At 44.1% G+C, this 22,726-nt stretch overlaps 1 protein-coding gene across 2 annotated transcripts in view; it reads right to left on the bottom strand.

Moving 5' to 3' along the window:
• UBN2 (ubinuclein 2) overlaps positions 1-21,688 on the bottom strand; it is an 81,535-nt gene extending 59,847 nt beyond the window's left edge. Inside the window, exons 1-2 of one of the 2 annotated variants that reach the window (XM_081102457.1) lie at positions 20,978-21,688; positions 14,721-14,813 (exon numbers count right to left, since the gene is read on the bottom strand). In XM_081102457.1, the coding sequence (XP_080958583.1) occupies positions 14,721-14,813; positions 20,978-21,454 (570 nt within the window). In that variant the 5' untranslated portion in view covers positions 21,455-21,688. The remainder of the gene's footprint in view (positions 1-14,720; positions 14,814-20,977) is intronic. The other variant, XM_081102458.1, reaches the window with a different exon arrangement.
• Positions 21,689-22,726: the final 1,038 nt, after the last annotated feature.

Genomic DNA, 22,726 nt, shown 5'->3' with positions numbered 1-22,726 from the left:
TATCATTCCCCTGCTCAAAATACTTTAGAAACAATCTACCTATTATAAGCTAAATCTAAAACCCTTACTATGCCATTAATAAAATGTTTTCTACATGTTGACTCAAAACTAACTTCCCAACTTTTTTCTTAAAATTTTCCATCTTAAACACTTTGATCCATTCAATCTATCCACTCAGCCAAACACATCGCTTATCTTTCCTCATTCTTTCCCCTTATTTGCAATAATCTCTTAATCCTCTTTAAATTCTCCCACCTTCACAGCTCAACCCGAGTTTTAAATCCTTTCTCCTTGGTGCTTTCAACTGAAATCACAATGATCTTTTTTGCTGTCCTAACATATTTTTTTGTTTAGGCACTAGCTGCCTATGAGATTGACCTAGGAAAACTGAAAAACCCACAACAACAAAACCCAAATAGCTTCTATTGTAATAGGCAGAATCAGCCATATGCAGAAGTACAAATAACTTATGTATAATTGGAAATTTAGGAACATTTAAGTCTAGTCAAGGAAACCAGCAGTTACCACAGGAAACATTAGTTGTTTTTAATAATTCTGAGACCATAATAACCTAATATATGCAGAAAATGGTTAAATAAGTAAATGAGTCTAATCCAGTGGTTCTCAACCTGTGGGTCTCGACCCCTTTGGCGGTCGAACAACCTTTCACAGGGGTCGCCTAAGACCATCCTGCATATCAGATATTTACATTATGATTCATAACAGTAGCAACAGAGTTATGAAGTAGCAACAAAAATAATTTTATGGTTGGGTCACAACATGAGGAACTGTATTTAAAGGGCCAGAAGGTTGAGGACCAATGGTCTAATCAATGACAGTAAACAAAATGTCTAGAGCTTTACTTAATTATAACTGTATTAATCTCAAAAAGGATCATACAAACTTAAGATCTTTACTCAGTATTTTATCAATTATAGTACCATAACAAGGATGAAGGTATAAATTGTACATACTATGTATGACACATCCATTCAATGTAATAGTCACTTTAAAACATGGTTGCCCTGAAAAAAAAGAAAATGGCTGGTCTGGCACGGTGGATAGTGCGTTGGCCTTCGGACTGAAGGTCAAGGGCACATGCCTGGTTGTGGGCTCAATCCCCAGTAGGGGACATGCAGGAGGCAGCCAATCAATGATTCTCATCATTGATGTTTCTACCTCTCCCCCACGTCCCTTCCTCTCTGAAATCAATAAAAATATATTTAAAAGAACAAACAAAAAACATGGTTGCCCTGGCCAGTGCTGCTGTGGCAGTGTCAGCCCACACAGAATGGTTGCAGGTTTGATTCCCCGTCAAGGGCATTTACCTGGGGTACAGAGGCAACTAATTGATTATGTCTCTCACATCAATATTTCTTTCTTCCCCCACCCATCCATTTCACTCTCTAAAAATCAATGGAAGATTAAAAATGGCAGGGGAGTAAATGGATGCTGCACCAACATGCTCCCAGAACAAACTGCAATTACAACTAAAATAAAGAAAGACTTCCTGAATAATCAACTGAAGACTCGTTTGAGAGAACCCTGATAACCGAGGACCGAAAGTGGAGACCAAGATAGAGAATGGTAGGAGGAGCAGAGGCATGAAAGGGCTGGCCAGACTTCCACAGACAGCAACTGAAGTTCCGGAGAGATATCTCAGCTGTGGGGGGTTGCCATGGAGAACTCTGGGGTGTAATCCCCAAGCTGGGTCCCCCACCAGAGAACAACAGAACTGAGAAGGGTACCCACATAACATCTGGCTGTGAAAAGCAGTGGGGTTGTTGCCTGTAGAGAGATGGCTGGAAATGCAGGCACCCTCTTAAAGGGCCAATGCAGGAAATTCCGTGTGCAGCCACCCACCTTGTGCTCCAACAGAGGGAGGGCAGAGAGGAGTGGAGCTGTGTGAGCAGAAGTCAGGATGGGGGCTCGGGTAAGAGCTCACAAGGCAGACACCCCAGTTTCCTGTGAGGTCATCTTTCTCACACAGACATTTGCTATACAGGGTGGATCCAGAGACATGGAAGTATGGAACAGAGTGTGGAATCTCAGAGGGAAGGGAGGGGAGGGTGGGTGGGTGGGAGGTAATCAAAGACCTTGTATACATATATGCATAAGCCATGAACACAGACAATAGGGTGGTGAAGGCGAGGGGTGGGGGCGAGCTGGAGGGGGGCAAAGAAGGAAAAGGGGGACATATGTAATACTTCAAACAATAAAGATTTAAAATAATAATCCTATCTAATAAAAGAGAAACATGGTAATTGGAGTACAACCGCTACCCTTCCCATTGGCTAATCAGGGCAATATGCAAATTAACTGCCGGCCAAGATGGCGGCCGGCAGCCAAGCAGCTTGAAACTAACATGAGGCTTGCTTGCTTTAGTGACGGAGGAAACCAACGGTCCCCGCCTGCCGCTGCAGGCCTCTGAGCTGCAACTCTAAGCAACTATGTAACAAATACAGAAGCTAAAGAAAACCCCAGAAACCTTCTTTAGTCAGCCGGGCTTCAGCCAGCAGGATCGCAACATTGTAAGCAAAGGACAGAAACCTACTTTCAGCAGCGTAGGCCTAAGAGCTGGAGCCAAGCCTCAAAGCTAAAGCTGGCCCAGAATAAAAAAAAAAAAAAAAAGAAAAAAAGGAGCAGTTGGGAGCTTCAGTCACCCCCAGCCTGAAAACAGCCCTCAGCCCCTCACCCAGACTGGCCAGGCACCCCAGTGGGGACCCCCACCCTGATCCAGGACACCCTTCAGGGCAAACCAGCCAGCACCCACCCGTGCACCAGGCCTCTACCCTATATAGTAAAAGGGTAATATGCCTCCCAGCACCGGGATCAGCGGAGCTGAGAGGCCTCCCAGCACCGGGATCAGCGTGACAGGGGGCAGCGCCCAAACCCCCTGATCGCCCTGTGGCTCTGTGTGTGACAGGGGGCGGGACCATAACCTCCCTATCAACCCTGCTCTGTTCGTGACAGGGGAAGGCACCCCAACCCCCTGATCAGCCCTGCTCTGTGCCTGATAGGGGGGAGCTCCCCAACCCCCTGATCGCCCTGCAGCTCTGTGTGTGACAGGGTGCGGCGCCCCAACCCCCCTCCCCCCATGGGCCCTGCTCTGTGTGTGACAGGGTAGAGCCATAACCTCCCCATCGGCCCTGCCCTGAGTATGAGAGTGGCGGCGCCCCAACCCCCTGATGGGCCCTGCTCTGTGCATGACAGGGGGTGGCGCCGCAACTTCCCCATCGACCCTGCCTTGAGTGTGACAGGGGGCGGTGCCCCAACCCCCCAATCGGCCCTACCCTGAGCGTGACTGAGGGTGGCATCGCAAACTCCCGATCCACCCTGCTCTGTGCATGACAGGGGGCGGCGCCCCTACTCCCCAATCAGCCCTGCTCTGAGCCTGACCAGGGGGCTGCACCTAGGGATTGGGCCTGCCTCTGCCACCTGGGAGCAGGCCTAAGCCAGCAGGTCGTTATCTCCCGAGGGGTCCCAGACGGCAAGAGGGCACAGGCCGGGCTGAGGGACCCCCTTTCCCCCCAAGTGCACAAATTTTTGTGCACCAGGCCTCTAGTCCTATATCATAAAAGCCTAATATGCTAAGTGTCTGATCATTTGACTAGTTGCTATGATGCGCACTGACCACCAGGGGGCAGATGCTCCAACCAGCAGGTTAGCTTGCTACTGGGGTCTGGCCTATCCAGACTGGGTGAGATGGGCCGGACACGCCCTGGAGCCCTCCCATGGTCCCTCCCCAGCCCCGATCTTGCACCGGTGGGGTCCCTTGGTCTGGCCTATGCCCTCTCGCAATCCAGGACCCCTTGGGGGGTGTTGGAGAGCCAGTTTCAGCCCGATCTCCGCAGGCCAGGCCAAGGGACCCCACCAGTGCACGAATCCGGGCACCGGTCCTCTAGCATATATATAAAATGCGCAAAGAATCATAATAAGCAGATAACTATGGTTATTAGCAATGAAAAAGGATATAATTGGAGACAGTGGTAAAGAAAAACTTTGGCTTAATATGTATTACTTGAATTTGTTTTTAATAACAGGAAAGTATTCATGTGTTACTCAGGTAATTGAAAGAAATTTTTAGGTGCAAGAGAGCATATATGTAAGCACACATGCATTTTAAAAAGCTCTGGAAGGATAATCATCAAGCCATTAAGAGTGGTTATGCCACCCCGGACAGTTTGGCTCAGTGGATAGAGTGTTGGCCTGTGGACTCAAGAGTCCTAGGTTCGATTCCAGTGCAAATGGTATAAACTGGAACCAAACTTCTGACAGTTGCAAAAAAGGCACAAACCAGTTAATTCATAAATATTAACATTACACTAAAGTAACTCAAAATAGATTGGCAAAGGATTATTTTATAGTGTCTTCCCTACCACTTATTTTGAAGTGCCTTTTCAGCATCCTTAACAAGAATATTCCTTGCAGCAGAATCAAAGTCTTACTTGATAAATTCTCTGGATCTCTGTGGTCGATGTTAACAGTTTACATAATAAATACATCTTATAAAAATATAAAGCCCTAACTGGCCTGTGGACTGAAGGGTCCCAGGTTCGATTCCAATCAAGGGCATGTACCTTGGTTGTGGGCACATCCCCAGTAGGAGGTGTGCAGGAGGCAGCTGATCAATGTTTCTCTCACTGATGTTTCTAACTCTCTATCCCTCTCCCTTCCTCTCTGTAAAAAGTAAATAAAATATATTTAAAAATATATCTATATAAAATGTACTAGAGGCCCAGTGCACAAAATTTGTGCACAGGTAGGGTCCCTAAGCTTGGCCTGCAATCAGGGCCTATCAGGTTCCCTGCCTCCCCACCTCCTCCTTCCCTTGCTCCCTCAGCGCTCTGCCATCACATGTCATAGCAAGCGATCGAACTCCCATTCTCCCAAACTCCTGAGGGGACACTTTGCATATTAACCTTTTATATATACAGATTTTCCAAATTGAAAAAAAAACCTTAAATTTTTGCTACATCTAAAATGAAGGAACCCCTTTAAGATTATTCCCCTAGGGTATTAGTTGACTATGACTCAGAAGAAAATTACTTACTGAGTCATTAGTACCTGCTTAACTTGATATTCAGTGTTTCAAGCCAATGCAGCCTGATTACACTGTAACACTAAGCTGGAAAACACATAAACAAGATAGTCTTGGTACAGGACCCCTTACTGCTTCCAGGAAATAAGAAATCTAATTAATAACCAACATCCATTTATCACCTATGGACGACAGGTCAAGCATGACACTAACTGCTAAGATCCAGTCTTACAATTGAGAAGAAAATACCCCCTGGGCACAAGGCTTCCCTATTTGTCCCAGTCCTATCACAACCTAATCTTTCTCCACCTTTGCTGATTTTCTTAACCTATCAACAAGAAATAGTAGAGATTTAAATCAATGGAAAGAGAGCCAAGAGCCGATTTCACAGCCCAGAAATAGTAACACCCAGATTTCTATAATCACCACTTATGGATACAGGGCCTTCCCCCCAGATACCCTAAAACTGCTGATTCTCAATTATTCCTAAGGGATTTACGGAAGTTGAAGAGAGTTATTCAGCTCAAAGAGGCCAAGGAATTAAAAGGGCAAGTCATGACAAGTGGTTACCATCAATAACTGCAATAAAGAAACTATTATTTGAGTTGAGAATTCTTTCTTGTCCTTTTTAACATCCCCCTTCAGTTTGTTTTAAAATGTTATTAGTTTTATTGTATTGTAATATCATACTGTTGTTGGTCTATAGAAACTAACACTGTTACTTGTGCTTTGTAAGTAGAATTTATTTTGCTGGTGTGGTAAGAAGTTTACCCAAACTGCTTTACCTGAAGCCCTTCCAAGTTGATCCTTAGTGAGCAGACACAACATAAGGTCAAAACAAACAGGAAAACCAGTCAAGGAAGTTCCCAAAAAAGTTGTAACCCCTCAGCAAGTGTGAATGATCAACTAATAATGTGAGTAAATGATAGAATTCTTAAAACTCCCAGAAAGAATGCATAAGCGCTTTATAACACCCACTTGTGTCAGTCCCATATTTGTGGGCATTAAAAAAAAATCCATAATTATTATGGACTTTTATTAAACATATCCTTTCCACTCAGTTGAGTGGTACTTACTATAAAGAAGTCACTCATTGGAAATCATATAGTTATTTTAAGATATTACCATTCTTTAAAACCTCTCTGACCTGGCTGGTGTGGTTCAGTGGTTGATGTCAACCTATAAACCAGGTCACAGTTTGATTCCCAGTCAGGGCACATACCCAGATTGCAGGCTCAATCCCCAGTAGGGAGCGTACAGGAGACAGCTGATCAATGAGTCTTTCTTATCATTCATATCTCTCTCTCTCTCCCTCCCTCCCTCCCTCCCCCTTCCTCTCTGAAATAAATAAAAATATACTAAAAATATATTTAAAAAAAACAAACAACAACAAAAACCTCTCTGGACAAAGTCTGTTGTTTTTTTAAAATTTTTTTTAATGATTTCAGAGAGGAAGGGAGAGGGAGAGATAGAAACATCAATGATGAGAGAGAATCACTGATCAGCTGCCTCCTGCACATCCCCTACTGGGGATTGAGCCCACAACCTGGGCATGTGCCCTTCACCGGAACTGAACCCAGGACACTTCAGTCTGTAGGCTGACGTTCTATTCACTGAGCCAAACCGGCTAGGGCTGGACAGTCAGTTTTAAAAGACAAAAGACACACACACACACACACACTTACTTGAGACTTTTTATGAATATACTAGTGACCCGGTGCACGGATTTGTGCACATTGAAAGGAAATTAATTAGAAGGTGGCTGGTGGGGTGGGACTGGGCGAGACGGGCTGGACATGCCCTGGAGCCAACCTCCTGCGGTCCCTCCCAGGCTGGCCACACCTGGGGTGGCACTGTGGCTCAAAAGGCATCTGTGGAGTGAGCGGGGTCTCTCAGCCTGACCTGTGGGGACCGGGCTCAAACCAGCTGACATCACACAAGGGGTCCCGGAGTGCAAAAGGGCACTCTGCAAAGTTGCTGTCATACAGGGTGTGGAACACAAATGCAAGTATGCAGTAAACCAGATTTGGGGCCGACAGTGCCCCAGCAACAACATAATCCATGGCTGAAGATGGAATCACGCGGCCCTGTGAGGAATCGGGCTCCCTCTTCTTGGTTTTGGGGTGCATCACTGCATTGAACATCTGCCCCCTGGTGGTCAGTGTGCATCACAGCAACCAGTTGGATGGAGGGAGGGACACTTAGCATATTAGCCTTTTATATAGAGAAAGATTTTGTTTTTTAGTAAAAACAATGTTACTTCCATTTGATCAACTTTTATTTATAAGATTATTCAGAAATTACTCTCATACCATCAAATATATTATCTTTTCTTTAAAATAAATATGAAGCTACTAGGCTCTGAGAGTCCAAAATCACATAGAATTAAGCATCAAATTTGGTATTCAAAGTCTACGCAGTATAGTAAGTAGATTTTAAAGTCATAATGTGATTTCATAAGTACTAATAAATGCCAGGCAGAATACATATCTTCCTATTCAGAGAGTCATTCAGATTCAAATAGTCTTAACTCAACCCCTGCTAGGCACCAATTATTGTGCTACACACTTCTATTTAGATTACAGAGTTTATATCCAATTCTAGGATAGCATGACCTTTAAAGATGGCTGGGTAACAGAGTGAGGAAAAAAAACCCACAGAAAGAAATCTTCTAACCATCTGCCCTAGAAGGCTTAGAAACAAATCTACACCCATCAAACTCAACCTCATTCCCTGTTCAAGAATATACATGGCCCCAGAAAAAGCAAACTCAACCTAGAAACTATCTAAAAACTGAATTGGAAACTAGGATATTTAGCCTAAATATTTGGAGACTTAAAACTGAGAATAAGACCTGGCCGGTGTGGCTCAGTGGTTGAGCATTGACTCATGAATCACGAGGTCAAAGGTTCTCTCTCATCATTGATGTTTCTATCTCTTTCCCTCTTCCTTCCTCTCTCTGAAATCAATAAAAATAAACATATACAAAACTATATATAAAAAACCAACAACAAACAAATAAAACAAAAACTGTCAACAAGGAAGGCAGGGGGCCTATTTAAACTGTATCCTGCTTCCCTCCTACAGTAACCAATACAAATTTGGAGCCCATCGAGATGTCAAAAGTTGGACCTAGTTATTTAATAAGATTTATGTACAACAATCAATTTAGTAATCACTAGGTTATAATACCCCTTCCCCCCAGCCCCCAAAAATTTAGCAATCGATGCTGACTATGCACTGCCACATCACCTAAAAAAGCCACACAACAGGAAATAGGACATAGACAATAAATATAGGACAGAAAGGGAAAAGAAAACCACAAACTATTCAATACTGGGTGCTCCTCTAACCAGTTTCTACTCCCTGTAATTTCTATCACTGCTTTTCAACTACTGTCTCAATCCTTCTACCCCAAGCAACTGCCACAAGAGAAAGGACACATCCTATCTAGGTTATCCTTCCCTTCTCCCTTAAGTGGTAGCCTCTTCCACTTCATGCAATTCCTCTCCAGCACAAGCAATAGCTACACATGTGAAATACCACAAAAAGCCTATAAACTTAACACTCAGGTCTTCCTCCAACCACAGCATTCACTAACATCACCAGTTATCTTTGCCCAAATCTGGAAACTCCCAATTGAATTTAACTTGCTCAGTTCTCTGAAACTTCTTACAAACACATTCTCCTCCACAATGGAAATGGCATATCCACCCACATATACCACCAACCACTCTGCTCACAGAGGAAAAAGGGCAAAATGTAAAAGTAGATGGACTGGTGAGTTAAATATATTAGGAAAAAAATAGTAAAGCAAGTTCACCAACATCTCAAACCAGGCTTTGAGAAATGACCCACAGTTGAATTGTGTTTGGCCCAGTAGGTGTTCTAATTAGAAACCAATATTTAAAAGAAAGAGATGTTCTTTCAACATTAAAGTTATAAACAGCCCAGCCGGCATGGCTCAGTGGTTGAGCATCGACCTATGAACCATGGTTCATAGGGCATATGCCTGGTTTGCAGGCTTGATCCCCATTGTGGAGCATGCACAGGCAACCGATCAATTATTCTCTCTCATCACTGATGTTTCTATCTCTCTCTTCCTCTCTGAAATCAATATTTTAAAAATAAAGTAAATAAATAAATAAGAAATGTTAAAGAGATTATCTTGGGGTGGCGAATACACTATACAATATACAGATGTATTAAAGAATTTTACACCTGGAACATATAGAATTTTATTAACAAATGTCACCCCAATACAGTCAGTAAAAACATAATCTACACTAATAAAAGAGAAACATGGTAACTGGCGTACGACCGCTACCCTTTTCATTGGCTAATCAGCGAGATATGCAAATTAACTGTCAGCCAAGATGGCGGCCGGCAGCCAGGCAGCTTGAAAGTAACATGAGGCTTGGTTGCCTCAGTGACGGAGGATCGTTGGAGGAAACCAACATTCCGCCGGAGGCTGCAGGCCTCTGAGCTGGCAGTTTAAGAAACATTGTAACAAATACCTCCAGACTTTAGCCAGCAGATTCGCAACATTGTATGCAAAGGCCAGAAACCTACTTTCAGCACCGGAGGGAGGCCTAACAGCGGGAGCCAAGTCTCAAGGTAAAGCTGGCCCAGAATAAAATAAAAAAAAAAAGGAGCGGTTGGGAACTTCAGTCACTCCCAGCCTGAAAACAGCCCTCAGCCCCTCACCCAGACTAGCCAGGCACCCCAGTGGGGACCCCCACCCTGATCCAGGACACCCTTCAGGACAAACCAGCCAGCCCCACCCATGCACCAGGCCTCTACCCTATATAGTAAAAGGGTAATATGCCTCCCGGCAACGGGATCAGCGTGACAGGGGGCGGGGCCCCAACCCCCTGAGCAGCCCTGCTCTGTGCCTGATGGGGGGAGCTCCCCAACACCCCCCCCCCCATGGGCCCTTCTCTGTGTGTGATGGGGTAGAGCCATAACCTCCCCATCAGCCCTGTCCTGAGTGTGAGAGTGGCGGCGCCCCAACCCCCTGATTAGCCCTGCTCTGTGCGTGACAGGGGGTGGCGCCACAACCTCCCCATCGACCCTGCCTTGAGTGTGACAGGGGAAGGTGCCCCAACCCCCCAATTGGCCCTACCCTGAGCGTGACTGAGGGTGGCATCACAACCTCCCAATCTGCCCTGCTCTGTGTATGATGGGGCGGCGCCCCAACTCCCCAATCGGCCCTGCTCTAAGCCCGTCCAGGGGCTGCACCTAGGGATTGGGCCTGCCCTCTGTCACGTGGGAGCAGGCCTAAGCCAGCAGGTCGTTATCTCCTGACGGGTCCCAGACTGCGAGAGGGCACAGGCCAGGCTGAAGGACCCCTCCTTCCCCCCCGAGTGCACAAATTTTTGTGCACCGGGCCTCTAGTAAATAAATAAACAAATAAATGAGATATAGAGGAACCTAAGCCCAAGTTCCTACAGAGTAACAAAGGGATGGAGCTGAGTAGCAGCTGGTCCTTAGATGGGGCACGTGCTATCTGCTATTTCTGACAATTGCCCACATTTATTATCCATCTGGCCTACTTCACTGATTGAGCAGCAAAAATCATGGGGACATGAGGATTTGCTACTCCTAAACGATAGGACAGTAAACTAAGTCAATAAAGATTTTTGTTTGCTTTTTAAGAGTGATCTTTTGTGAGCACCTACACTGGACAAGTTATCTTCTCCCAGGTCACTTTTAGTGTGATGATTTTCTTAAAAGGTTCCAAATAATTTGTTGTGGTCTTTAAGAAGACCACAATAGTTAAGAAGAATCAGTTAAAAGTGACTGAAAGGCCATTTGGAATAGAATGCCTGAGCTAAAAGATCAAAATCAGTGGGGTATTCAATTAACAGAGGTTAAAATCCCATAGATCCTTATGTTAAAAAGCACTTAGGACATGTACAGAATAAAAGAGTAGTTCTTCACAAGAGTGATATGTTTGCATGACTAAAAAGTATTTCACAGTTAGAAAGCACTTCCAATATTTCACATACTAATATTCTTTTTCTGTTTGTTTGTTAATCCTCACCCAAGGATATTTTTCCATTGATTTTTAGAGAGAGTGGAAGGGAGAGGTAGAGACAGCGAGAGAAACACTGCTGTGAGAGAGACACATCAATTGGTTGCTTCCCGCATGTGCCCCAACCAGGGCTGGGTATTGAGCTTGCAACCAAGGTACGTCCTTGACTGGAATCAAACCTGGGACCCTGCAGTCCATAGGCCAACACTCTATCCACTGAGCCAAACCAGCTAGAGTTAATATTCTAATTTTTAATCTGATGTTGATAAAACCCTTGTGCTGTAAGGTTGGCTAGGCAGATCTTATTGCCCCTCACAGATACCAAAGCATAAAAAAGACAAGAGCCTTCACTAAGGTCACCCTAGTTAATATGGCATAGATAGGCTCAGAATCCAGTTGTGTTAACTCGTAAGTCCTGTGGCTCCTTCCATTACAATACACTGCCTCTACTGCCTCTCATCTACTACTGTCCTACAAAGGGTACAAAAGCTATTCAGGGATTACAGAGAAACGTGGTTCAACAGGAGACTGGAAGTATCCATTCAATGACTCTGCACCAAAGTCTACAAAATTCATTCTGATTTCAAGAACAGAACTGGCCCTTCATTCACTTTCAGATCCCCAAAGGAAAGTCATTCATTTCTATGGAACTGCTTGGCACTGCATTTGTATATCATACATATCTCTTGTCTTACCAATTATTTTGAAAGATTTTCCAGGAGACGGCAACTGTTATGCTGCATTTTGCGTCCAGTGTAAATGCTCAATACTTCATTATTTATACACAAAATTTAATAAATAACTCATCTTTCATTTCAAGAAACAAAGGCTAGAAACAGCCTTCATTAATTTTCAGATATAATGACAAAGACATTTAAATTGTAATATGAAGGAAACAAAAATAAGAAAAAGTAGCTAGGGATATAAGTTTTGTGTTTATAAACCTTAAAGAATTAAGCCTTTTTTTTCTCATCAGCTGAAAAAATAATTAGAAAAAGAAAAGCTAACTTTAGAGGGTTAACATGATTTTACATATAATATTTAAGATTTTTTTTTTACTTAAAAATATAAAAATACATATAGACATCTGAATTTGCTACCCCTAAGCACCAATAAAAATCTTTGTTTTAGCTTAATGATTTTCTTGTTTTTAATCCTCACCCAAGGATATATTTAGTGATTTTAGAGAGAAAGGAGGGAGAAAGAGAAACATCAATCGGTTACCTCTTCTACGTGCCCTTTTAGGTTTATGCACATAAAGCCTTCATGAGGCATGGCATTTTATTTATTTATTTTACTTTTTGTTAATCCTCACCATTTAAAAATTTTTTTTTATTGCTTTCAGAGAAGAAGGGGTAGGGAGAGATAGAGAAACACCAATGATGAATCATTGATTGGCTGTGAGGAAAGGCATTTTAAATCTTTACTTAGAATGAAAATCAGCCCTAGCCAGTTTGGCTCAATGGCTAGAGTGTCAGCCTTCAGGCTGAAGGGTCCCAGGTTCGATTCCGGTCAAGGGCACATGCCCAGGTTGTGGGCTCGATCCCCAGTAGGGATCCTGCAGGAGGCAGCCAATCAATGATTCTCTCTTATCATTGACTAGAGGCCCATTGCACAAAGATTCGTGCAATAGGCCCTCTTTCCCCTGGCTGCCAGCACCAGCTTTCCTCTGGCACTCAGGACCCAGACCTTCACTCTGGCCACAGCCTTCCATCTTCGCTCTGGACACAGTCTTCGCTGCGGCTGGAGCCTTCAGTCTTTGCTCCTCGCTCCAGCGGGAGTGTTCAGTCTCTGGCCAGAGCTGCTCCTGTAGCTCCTTGCGCCCCCTACTCTCCCCCTCATAGCTTGATCGCTATTTTGCCTGCAGACCTCGCCGACGGGCTCCTGGGTTCCAGGGGGCCGCCTTGCCTGCGGCCCGGCTTTCCAATCACAATCACGGGCCGCAGGCAAGGCGGCTCCTGGGTCCCGCGGTACTGCCTTGCCTGTGGCCCGGCTTTCCGATCACGATCACGGCCGCAGGGTCCTGCCGCCCAGGGCCACACACAGAGGTCCCAGCTGGGGGCGGGGCATAGGTGGCGCGTTGGCACCATCAAGCCCCACTGCCCAGGGCCGCACACGGAGGTCCCAGCTGGCGGCGGGGCTTAGGCGGCACACGGGGGCCCGGATGGCGGCTCGCACTGGCTCATCCTGCCTGCAGTACGCAAATTAGCCGCCATATTTGTTGGCAGTTAATTTGCATATCGTGCTGATTAGCCAATGGGAGGCGTAGCGAAGGTATGGTCAATTACCATGTTTGTCTATTATTAGATAGGATGTTTTTCTCTCTCTCTCCCTCTCACTTCCTCCGGAGGTGGGGAATGAAAATCAGAGAGTAAGTAGGTAAAATAAAAATCTAGAAAAGAAATACAGCCCCTTAATTTGGATTAGAACAAGAGCAACATTTTATCCCTGCACAATGACAATGCCTGGATATACACCAATGAGTGGAAACTTAACTTTACACATCAACTAATTTCAGAACACTTATTTTTCTCTGTCAAGTACTATCCAAGGACTCCCCAGCAAGACTTAATGCCATGCTACTAATAATTTACTATAGCACCATTTACAAGAGCAGGTTTTTGGAAAACTAAATCATTTGGGGATTGGTTAAATAAATTGTGGTATGTCCATACAATGGAATACCATGCAACTTTTAAAAAAAGAGAGAAAAACCTCTCTTTGTATGTTGTATTTGTTTGATTAAATATGTTTTCACTGAGTTTTTGAGAGAGAGAGGGAGGGAAAGGGAGAGATAGGAAACTTTGATAAGAGAGAAACATCAACATCGAATGGCTGCCTCTTGCACATCCCCTACGGGGTATTAGGCATGTGCCCTGACGGGGAATCAAACCAGGACCTCCTGTTACATGGGTTGACCACTGAGTCACACTGGCCAGACTTATATTTGTTTTTAATCCTTGATTTTAAAAAAACTTATGGTTTTAATTTTGCTTAGCTTCAGTTTGAAGTGCAACTTTCACTAATAACTGCAATAAAAAGAAAAGCTTTGCTACAAAAAGGAAACAATCTACTGTGGCACAGAATATTAGAAGTACATAAAATTTTAAGGTAAACAAAACACTTTCCAAAAAATGTCATGCTGCTTCTAATTCTGATCTCAGGGGCCTAGAAGTACACACATTTATTCTCTTAACCCCTGAAGAGGCAGGAAGGGTTGAGAACTACTACACCAAGGACATTAAAGTAGCATTCTCAATGGCAGTGGAAAGGGAAAGGATTCAAGCCAGACAGATCTTGATATGCAGCCCAGTTCTTGCCACCAGGTGACCTTAGATCAGTTCCTTAACCTTGAGCTCAGAGCCTCAGTTTCTCCATCTATAAAATGTGGTCAATACCACTTACCTTGTAGTTTTGTTATAAGGATTGGAATTAATGTATGTTAAGCAAACTGCCTGACTCTAGAAGGAATAAAATAATATTAGAATGTTTATTTGACTATCTATAACCATTTATTTTGATTCAATTTATGAGAACAAGATAAGGTGGCCAATGGATATTATATGCTCTCTCAACCGATCACAGAAAGAAAATAGGCCAATAGGATAAAATTACCTAGGTGAAACACTTTATTATACTCACATATTTCATTTCAAACTTCTTAGCCAACATTTCCACTTCTTGCCTCTCTTTATGCTCATCATTAAATGGGTCTTCTGTGTGAATGGGCTTCTTCTGATTCAATGTGAGTGGGAAAAGAAATAGAAGTATTAGTATTAATTCAATCAGAGTTGAATATATATCCTTAAATTTAATAATGAGAATCATTTTTTCCAAATATTAACAAATAATAAGTTAAAAGCATTAAAAAAAACTAGAAAGAAATGTTGGTTTGTAATAAAAAATATTTACAGTTTTAACTGATTTTTATACATTATAAATTTTTTTTGGCGGATAAGAACTTAACAATGCAAACTGTCGCTTCTGTAAAATGATTGTATGGTCACCCCATTCAAAAGAAGGCAAAAGAACTGTAAGAAAATTAGGTAAAAATAAAAACCCTGCCCTGACCGGTTTGGCTCAATGGATAGAGCGTCAGCCTGTGGACTGAAGGGTCCCAGGTTCGATTCCAGTCAAGGGCATGTACCTTGGTTGCAGGCACATCCCCAGTAGGGGGTGTGCAGGAGGCAGCTTATCGATGTTTCTCTCTCATCGATGTTTCTAATTCTCTATCCCTCTCCCTTCCTCTCTGTAAAAAAATCAATAAAATATATTTTAAAAAAACACACAAAAACCTACTTATAACTATAGTTTGAGATTGTACCAACAAAGATTAACTGCTTTGGTCAGGAAATGCTTCTAAAGGAATCTCTAGGTTATTAATTTAGAGTCAGCATTTAATTATCTGCCCTGTGTTATCACTAGGTTATCTATAGATGCTTTGGCTTTCTGCTGAGGCCCAGCATCAACCTCTACATCGCCTACATCCTGTCAACGGATATCCAATCAGGGAATATATTTCACTTTTAAACAAAGCTAGAAAAGCGAAAAAACTGCAAATAGAAAACATTACAGTTTACTTCTAGCAAGGGAGAGTGAAAGTTTATTATAATATGTATTAATCATACACAGCTAGGATCCCACATTTTCCATTTTTACCAAAACAAAGTATAAATAAACAAAACAAACTAAAAAATAAATAACATCTTTTACTAAAGTTTACTATTTTAACAGAAACATTTCATACATATGGCTTTTCAATATACAAAAAAGCCAAAACAAAGAGCTACAAAACAATTGACTAGAAAGTTAATATTTTTAAAAAAAGGGAGGCTACATGTTTTTATTGAAGTAGCATCTCAAGTAATTAATAATGAAAGTACGTGAAAATTTGAAATACTGGATAGAGATTTGGTTAACCCTGAAGGGCAAGCAAAAAATGCACAAAGGACAAATATGTGCAAACTGTGAAATTGAGACACTTCATTCTGGATACAAAGGCTGAGATATAATCAGTCTAAAAAATATGACAGAAAAAATGGACTAGATGAATCCAAAACAACTCATCATACTTAGGACATTTTTTAGAATAAAGGGATAATCATTAAAGTTTAAAGGAAATAATTTTAGAATCAATTTTTAAAATTATTATAATAACTAATAAACTACAGAATCCTTTATAAGAGTTACCAATGGAAAATATAAACATGGTCCGAAAGGAAATAGACTAATAATAAAATAAGAAATACTAGGCATGTTCAGGGTATGACCTTATGTTGAGACTAAAGTTAAGGACATTAAGGACAGTGAGCAACCACCATGCCTTGACATTATAAACTGTTCATGTCACTGTGAAGTCCAAATATTAGGTCTTACTACTGGTCTGACTAGTTTTACATGTGCAAACAAACACTTTTTTTTTTTTTAAATAAGAACACCTTATATGACATTCTAAAATATCTTACGTAGACTTTATATAGGCATCAAAAGTAAATCTCATATTTACTCGACAATCTACAAATATAACTTTACAAAACTTACTCACTTTTCTTTCAGTTAAGAAATAACTCCCTACCTATAATCAAGGCTCTAAGTAAGTTGTATGCTTTTTCAGGTGAAAAAGATCTGAAAATTAGTAAATATCGAAATTACCAACTGCCACCAGGCAAAACTGAGACAGTAATTTTGTTCTTTGACCTTAACTCAAAACCATTTTCAGGAGATCTTTCATATATGTTAACCAAAATATGCAATATAAAAAGCAGTGGGCCCTGGACTGTGTGGCTAGCTCTGTGGTCGGCAAACTGCGGCTCGCGAGCCACATGCGGCTCTTTGGCCCCTTGAGTGTGGCTCTTCCTAAGCCTTAGGAGTACCCTAATTAAGTTAATAACAATGTACCTACCTATATAGTTTAAAAAATTTGGCTCTCAAAAGAAATTTCAATCGTTGTACTGTTGATATTTGGCTCTGTTGACTAATGAGTTTGCCGACCATTGGGCTAGCTTGATTGAGCACCTTCCCATGCACAGAGAGGTCACCAATTCAATTTCTGGTCAGGGCACATGCCAAGTTTCAGGTTTGATCCCCAGTAAGGAGTATGCAGGAGGCAGCCAATCGATGTTTCTCTCTATCATTAATGTTTCTCTCTCTCTGACTTCCTCTATCTCTAAAATCAATTGAAAAAAAATTCTGAATTAAAAAAAATACATTTTTTTCAAAAGGCAATGGAATACTCTAGAATTCTATAACCGTATAATCACGTTAACACGATTATCTTCATTTTTCCTTTTATAGTAAACTAGAGGCCCGGTGCATGAAATTCATGTGGGGGGGGGAGGGGTGGGGGGGCCCCTTGGGGGATGTCTGACTGCAGGGATCGGGTCTAAAATGGCAGTCGGACATCCCTCTTGCAATCCGGGACCACTGGCTCCTAACTGCTCCCCTGCTGGCTTGATTGCCCCCCTAACTGCTCCCCTGTCGGCCTGATCACCCCTAACTTCCTGTCTGCCAGCCTTATCGCCCCTAACTGCTCTCCCCTGCCAGCCTTATAGCCCCTAACTGCCTCTGCCTCAGCCCCCGCCCCCATGACTTTGTCCGGAAGGATGTCTGGATGGATGTCCAGAAGATGTCTGGTCTAATTAGCATATTACCCTCTTATTAGTATAGAAAATATTCAATGAATCCTTCTGGATATACAAAAAGCCAAAACAAGCCCGGCCGTGTGGCTCAATGGCTGAGCATAGAACTATGAACCAGAAGGTCTCATGCCAGGGTTGCAGGCTTGATTGTGAGCTTAATCCCCAGTGGGGGGAGTATAGGAGGTAGCCAATCCATTATTCTCTCTCATCACTGGTATTTCTATTCCTCTCTCCCTCTCTAGAATCAATAAAATTAAAACAAAAAACAAACAAAAAAAAGCCAAAACAAATTCATGTTCGGTTTTTCTGGTTTACTAGGAGTCAAAACATTTTTTCTTTTGTAGCAATTACTGCCAAAATGTATTCCTAAATTGTACTATTTCCCTTTAGCCAGAAATGGTGAACAAATTAATCTTTCAGGATAGAGATGATTGCAATGCCTCAGTCATCATCCTGAACCACTTAATGAGGACTCAATACTCTACAGAAGTAACAAAGGTTAAGGGGTTTAGCTAACCTGTGTCCTGACAACCTGGAAGGATATTTTGATTTTCATATTTTGCCAACATTTGCTCATTTAATTTCACTGTTCCTCATTAATAAAAAATATAGAGTATAGAAAAAAATTCTATACTGCATTCAGTTAATTAGGGTTTTATTGTTCATTTTGTATTTATGAAGGGGGATGATTTAAGTACACCTCAATATAGATGGTATTCACAGGTAACACATTCTTTATACCTATACCTATCAACTTAAGGATCTAAAGCTAAAATTTTTTTATTCAATGATAGATGGCTATTTCAAAATTTTAGAATCTTTTTCTTTTAACTTTTATAAGATCTCTCTTCCTCCCCTTTCCACTCTTACTCTGCTATATGGTATGCTGTTCAATTACAATAACTCAAAATTAAAACTATTTAGAAAATATTACAACGTCCCTAAAAATAACTGGATTCCCCCTAAAGGGAAGAAAAACCAAATTTGGGAATTATCACTTTCCAGACCAATTATAATGTCCACACTTTGCTTTTTAATGATCTCTCTTCCTAGGATTTCCTTTCATGGGTCTACGACAACTTTATTTTAGAAAAGTATTTTCTATAATTATGTAATGAATATGTTCATTGGAAGCAATCATAGGAAAATCTGACAAATCTTTGCTGCAAAGATGCATTAACGTCCTCCATTGTAAAATGGAGATAATGGTTCCTACCTCATGAAGTTCTGCTGCACAAAACTAGATAAACCATGCACCATACTTACAACTGTACCTAGCACATTGTAAGTAATAAGTAAATGTTAGATGTATTTTCACTCAAAAAGGATGCTTTTCATCTGCAATTTATAACAGATTAAGAAGTAAAACTGCAACCTACTTAAATTAGAAGAAGAAATACAATTTATTTGAAAAATACAGCAATCCAATATTTTCAAAAATATTTTTGGGGAAAAAGTGACATAATATTTGAGTAACAGGGGCACTAAAATGAGCTTAATAGGCAAAATGTTATGAGGAAGTAACCAAAATTATCTCTGCCCTTAATTCATTTTGGTTGAAAACATTTAGTAATGATTTGACCAAACAGCATTTGTAAATAATGATCAAAAGATTAGTTGGCCATAAAATAAAGAAAATCTAGTGACACTTTAAAATGATTATTTTTTAAACTAAGAAGTCATTCATTTCAACTATAAAGATAGTTGAGGATTGCCCAGCTCGCATGGTTCAATAGATGAGTGTGGACCAGTGAACCAGGAGATCACCGTTTGATTCCCAGTCAGGGCACATGCCCAGGTTGCTGGCTCGATCCCCAGTGTGCAAGAGGCAGCCGATCAATGATTCTCTCTCATCATTGATGTTTCTATCTCTCTCTCCCTCTCACTTCTTCTCTAAAATCAATTAAAAAATATATTTTTAAAAAAGAGCTGAGCCCTGACCAGTTTGGCTCAGTGGATAGAGCATCGGCCTGCGGACTGAAGGGTCCCAGGTCCAATTCCGGTCAAGGGCATGTACCTTGGTTGCCGGCACATCCCCAGTAGCGGGTGTGTGCAGGAGGCAACTGATCCACGTTTCTCTCTCATCAATGTTCCTTCCTCTCTGTAAAAAATCAATAAAATAATTTTTTTTAAAAAATAGATAGCTGAGGATAAAAACAAAACAAGTGATTTCTGGAGTCTCCTAGACCTGTGCTAAAGCAAAACCTAATAAAGAACATAACTTCTAAACAAGGGGAAACTATTCTCTTATTACTGTTACTCTATCATTTCCCTTTTTAGTTTACTTCTGAAAATCACAAACGCATGACAAAAATTGCAATTACCAACAAACCTCTCTTCTATCTCCATTGTTTACCAGTTCCGTCAAAGGCACAGCTATACATTATCAAGTTTTTAAAAATTCAAAGCTAACGTGCTTTTCATCCTTCTCCAAAAATTACAATGGCCGGGTGCAATCCCCTCCAACTCAAACTTAAGAACTAATGAGACGCTTTCAAGTAAGAAAGTGGTAGTTGGTGCCAAAGGAAACAGGAGAGTCACCTTCCCATTCAATTACAAAACGAAACCCCGGAGAAAACAAACAGAGAAAGGCTTACCAATACTCACACAGGAGAGAAAAGCAAGTAACCAGGTAACTAACACTTCCCCTCCATTTTTAAAGTGGAATTCTTAGTCTGAAAATGTCTAGATCATTTTTAAATCCTCCCATTCAGAAAAACCCTGCACGCTGCCCAGCGCGCCTCAGCGGCCACAGCGCCGAGCACAACACACAGGGATGGAGACGGGGCTGACACGCGAGGGGACACGATTCCCCGGCCCGACTGGGAGGAGGGGCGTGTCCCCCAAGGCTCTCGCTTCCTTTCTACCGGAAAGGGCAGCTGGAGCCCCACACGGAAAACCCACCCACACGACTTGCAGGGCCCTCCGAATTTGTGTGGGAAGCAAGAAGAAAGGAGGAAAATCGGCTGTTTCGAAAGGTGCGGAGGAAAACCGGCTCGGAGCGGCCTTCGGCTCACGATGGGGGTCGGTGGAGCCGGGGGTGAGGGGGTGGGGTGGGGCCCCGCGGCTCACCCCGAGCAGCAGAGGAAAACTAGCGCCAACCACTGGTCCACCCGCTCAGCCCCTGCCCCCTCCACCAGCCCGCCCTCCAGGGCGACCCGAGCCGCGCAGAGTGGGCGTCAGGAAGTGCAAACCGCTGGGGCAGGCGGACGGGTCCCGAGGCTGCCGGGGTCTCGGGGAGGAGGGAGGAAGCTTCTGTACCCGTTGTTCTCCGCACAGGAGCAGCTCCGGGTAACTGAACTCCACGCAGCTCTCGTCGGTCGGGTCCTTGAGCACCAGCTCCAGGCGCACCGTCTCCCTCGGCGGCCTCGGCGGCGGCTCCGGCCGGGAAGCCGCCTCCCGCGGCGGGGGAGGCTGCAAGGGAAGCTGCGGGAGCGGCGGCGGCGGCGGCTCGGGCCGCGGGGGCTCGCGCTGCAGCGCCATGGGCGGCTCGGGGCGGCTGCCCTCGCGCTGGGGGAGCGGCTTCTCCCGCGGCGGGGGCTGCGCGTCCGACCGAGGGGCAGCCTCCCGCGGGACCGGCTGCTCCGCCCGGACCGGCTCGCGGTGCGGCGGCGGCTGCGGCTCCAGCCGGGGGGGCTCGCGAGGGTACTCGGGCTCGCGCTCGGCCCCCGCGAACTCGGCCTCGCGCCGCCTCACCGGTGACAGGCTAATAAACGCTACTCTGCGTGGCTCCGCCATCCCTACTGTTCTGGCCCTCTGCCCTCGCTCGCGCCGGCGCTCCGGTCTACGCCGAGTTGTTTGCTTGTCCGCCCTTCCTCTTGCTCTCCGTCGTTTTTCTTCCCTCCACCGCCCTCCGCCGTTTCCGCCGACGCCACCGTGAGTGCGGACCGTGCCCGCTTCCCCGCCACTATGTCCTGACGGGCTCCACCGCCATCGCCAGGGTCGCCGCAGCCGCCATGTTGGATCCCCCACATAAATAGAAGCAGGCCGCGAGCGGGCGCATGCGCAGTCGGGAGACGCTCCCGTCCACCTTCGTGGCCGGGGCTCAGTTTTCCTCCCAACAGTCTGGGAGTCCAGACAGGTCAGCGGAAGTGACGTATGTCGAGGCCGGTTTCCTTGGAAACGGAGACGCTGTCTGCGCCCTTTTTAAAGGGGGGGGGGGGTTGGGGGAGTGGTGTTCCCGAGAATCTTCCTATTAGCATTCGGAAACCCGAGGCGCTAGCCGAGGGCGAGCGTCTGGATGTGCTGGGGACCGACCTCGTCATGGCGCTGGGTCTCCTCAGGCACGTGCCACCCGCTCTCGGCTCTGGAGTTGGGCTGTCAGGTGGTTATTCCAGGCGGATTCGGGGAAAGGGTAGAGGGACGCGAGGACCCGCCGAGGTACCTGCCCGCCCAGCGCTCCCGCAGCCCTAGGTTGTCGAGGGAAGAAAGGAAATGGCTAACTCCAGCCGGACTCGCCCGGCGGCTTCCCTCCGCTGAGCGCAACACTGACTCCCACAGGCCGCCCTTCCCGGGACCGACTGTTTCCTCGCTTGGCCGAGGGGGGAGGGGGGATTGTGTGTGGCAGGGTCGAAAAATGCTCAGAAACGTTGTGTAGTTGGGAAATGGAACAAGCAGCTCGGGATCTCTCATAAGGACTAAAGTGTTTATTAATCGCAAAGTGCTTAAGAGGGCTTGGTGGTGTTTTAGGGGGCATACTCCCGAAGTGGGTGCTGAAGGATCCACTTCAGGGTGGGGGGGGATCCTGGATTGGGCACGCCTTGCAGGCACTCCCAGATAAACTAATTAGATTACACATTAAATGCGTGACGATTACTGTCCGTTTTCAGCCTTGAAGTAGGAAGTAAATTTCAGGGCTCGCCCTCCACATCCTGAAGGAAATCATGTTAATTCCATTAACCGGATAAGAACAATGTCACCCATTGGCGATGCTCTGAGTCATGTGACGTCACAGACGAATTCCAAGTAGTTTCTCTCATTTTTGCTCTCCTATTACGTTCCCTGAAGATG

The sequence above is a fragment of the Myotis nattereri genome (assembly GCF_964212035.1).
Source record: "Myotis nattereri genome assembly, chromosome: 11".
In the NCBI taxonomy this organism is placed as follows: Eukaryota; Metazoa; Chordata; class Mammalia; order Chiroptera; family Vespertilionidae; genus Myotis; species Myotis nattereri.
Note: the sequence above shows the minus strand (reverse complement) of the source record. Positions and strands in the feature narration are given on the sequence as shown.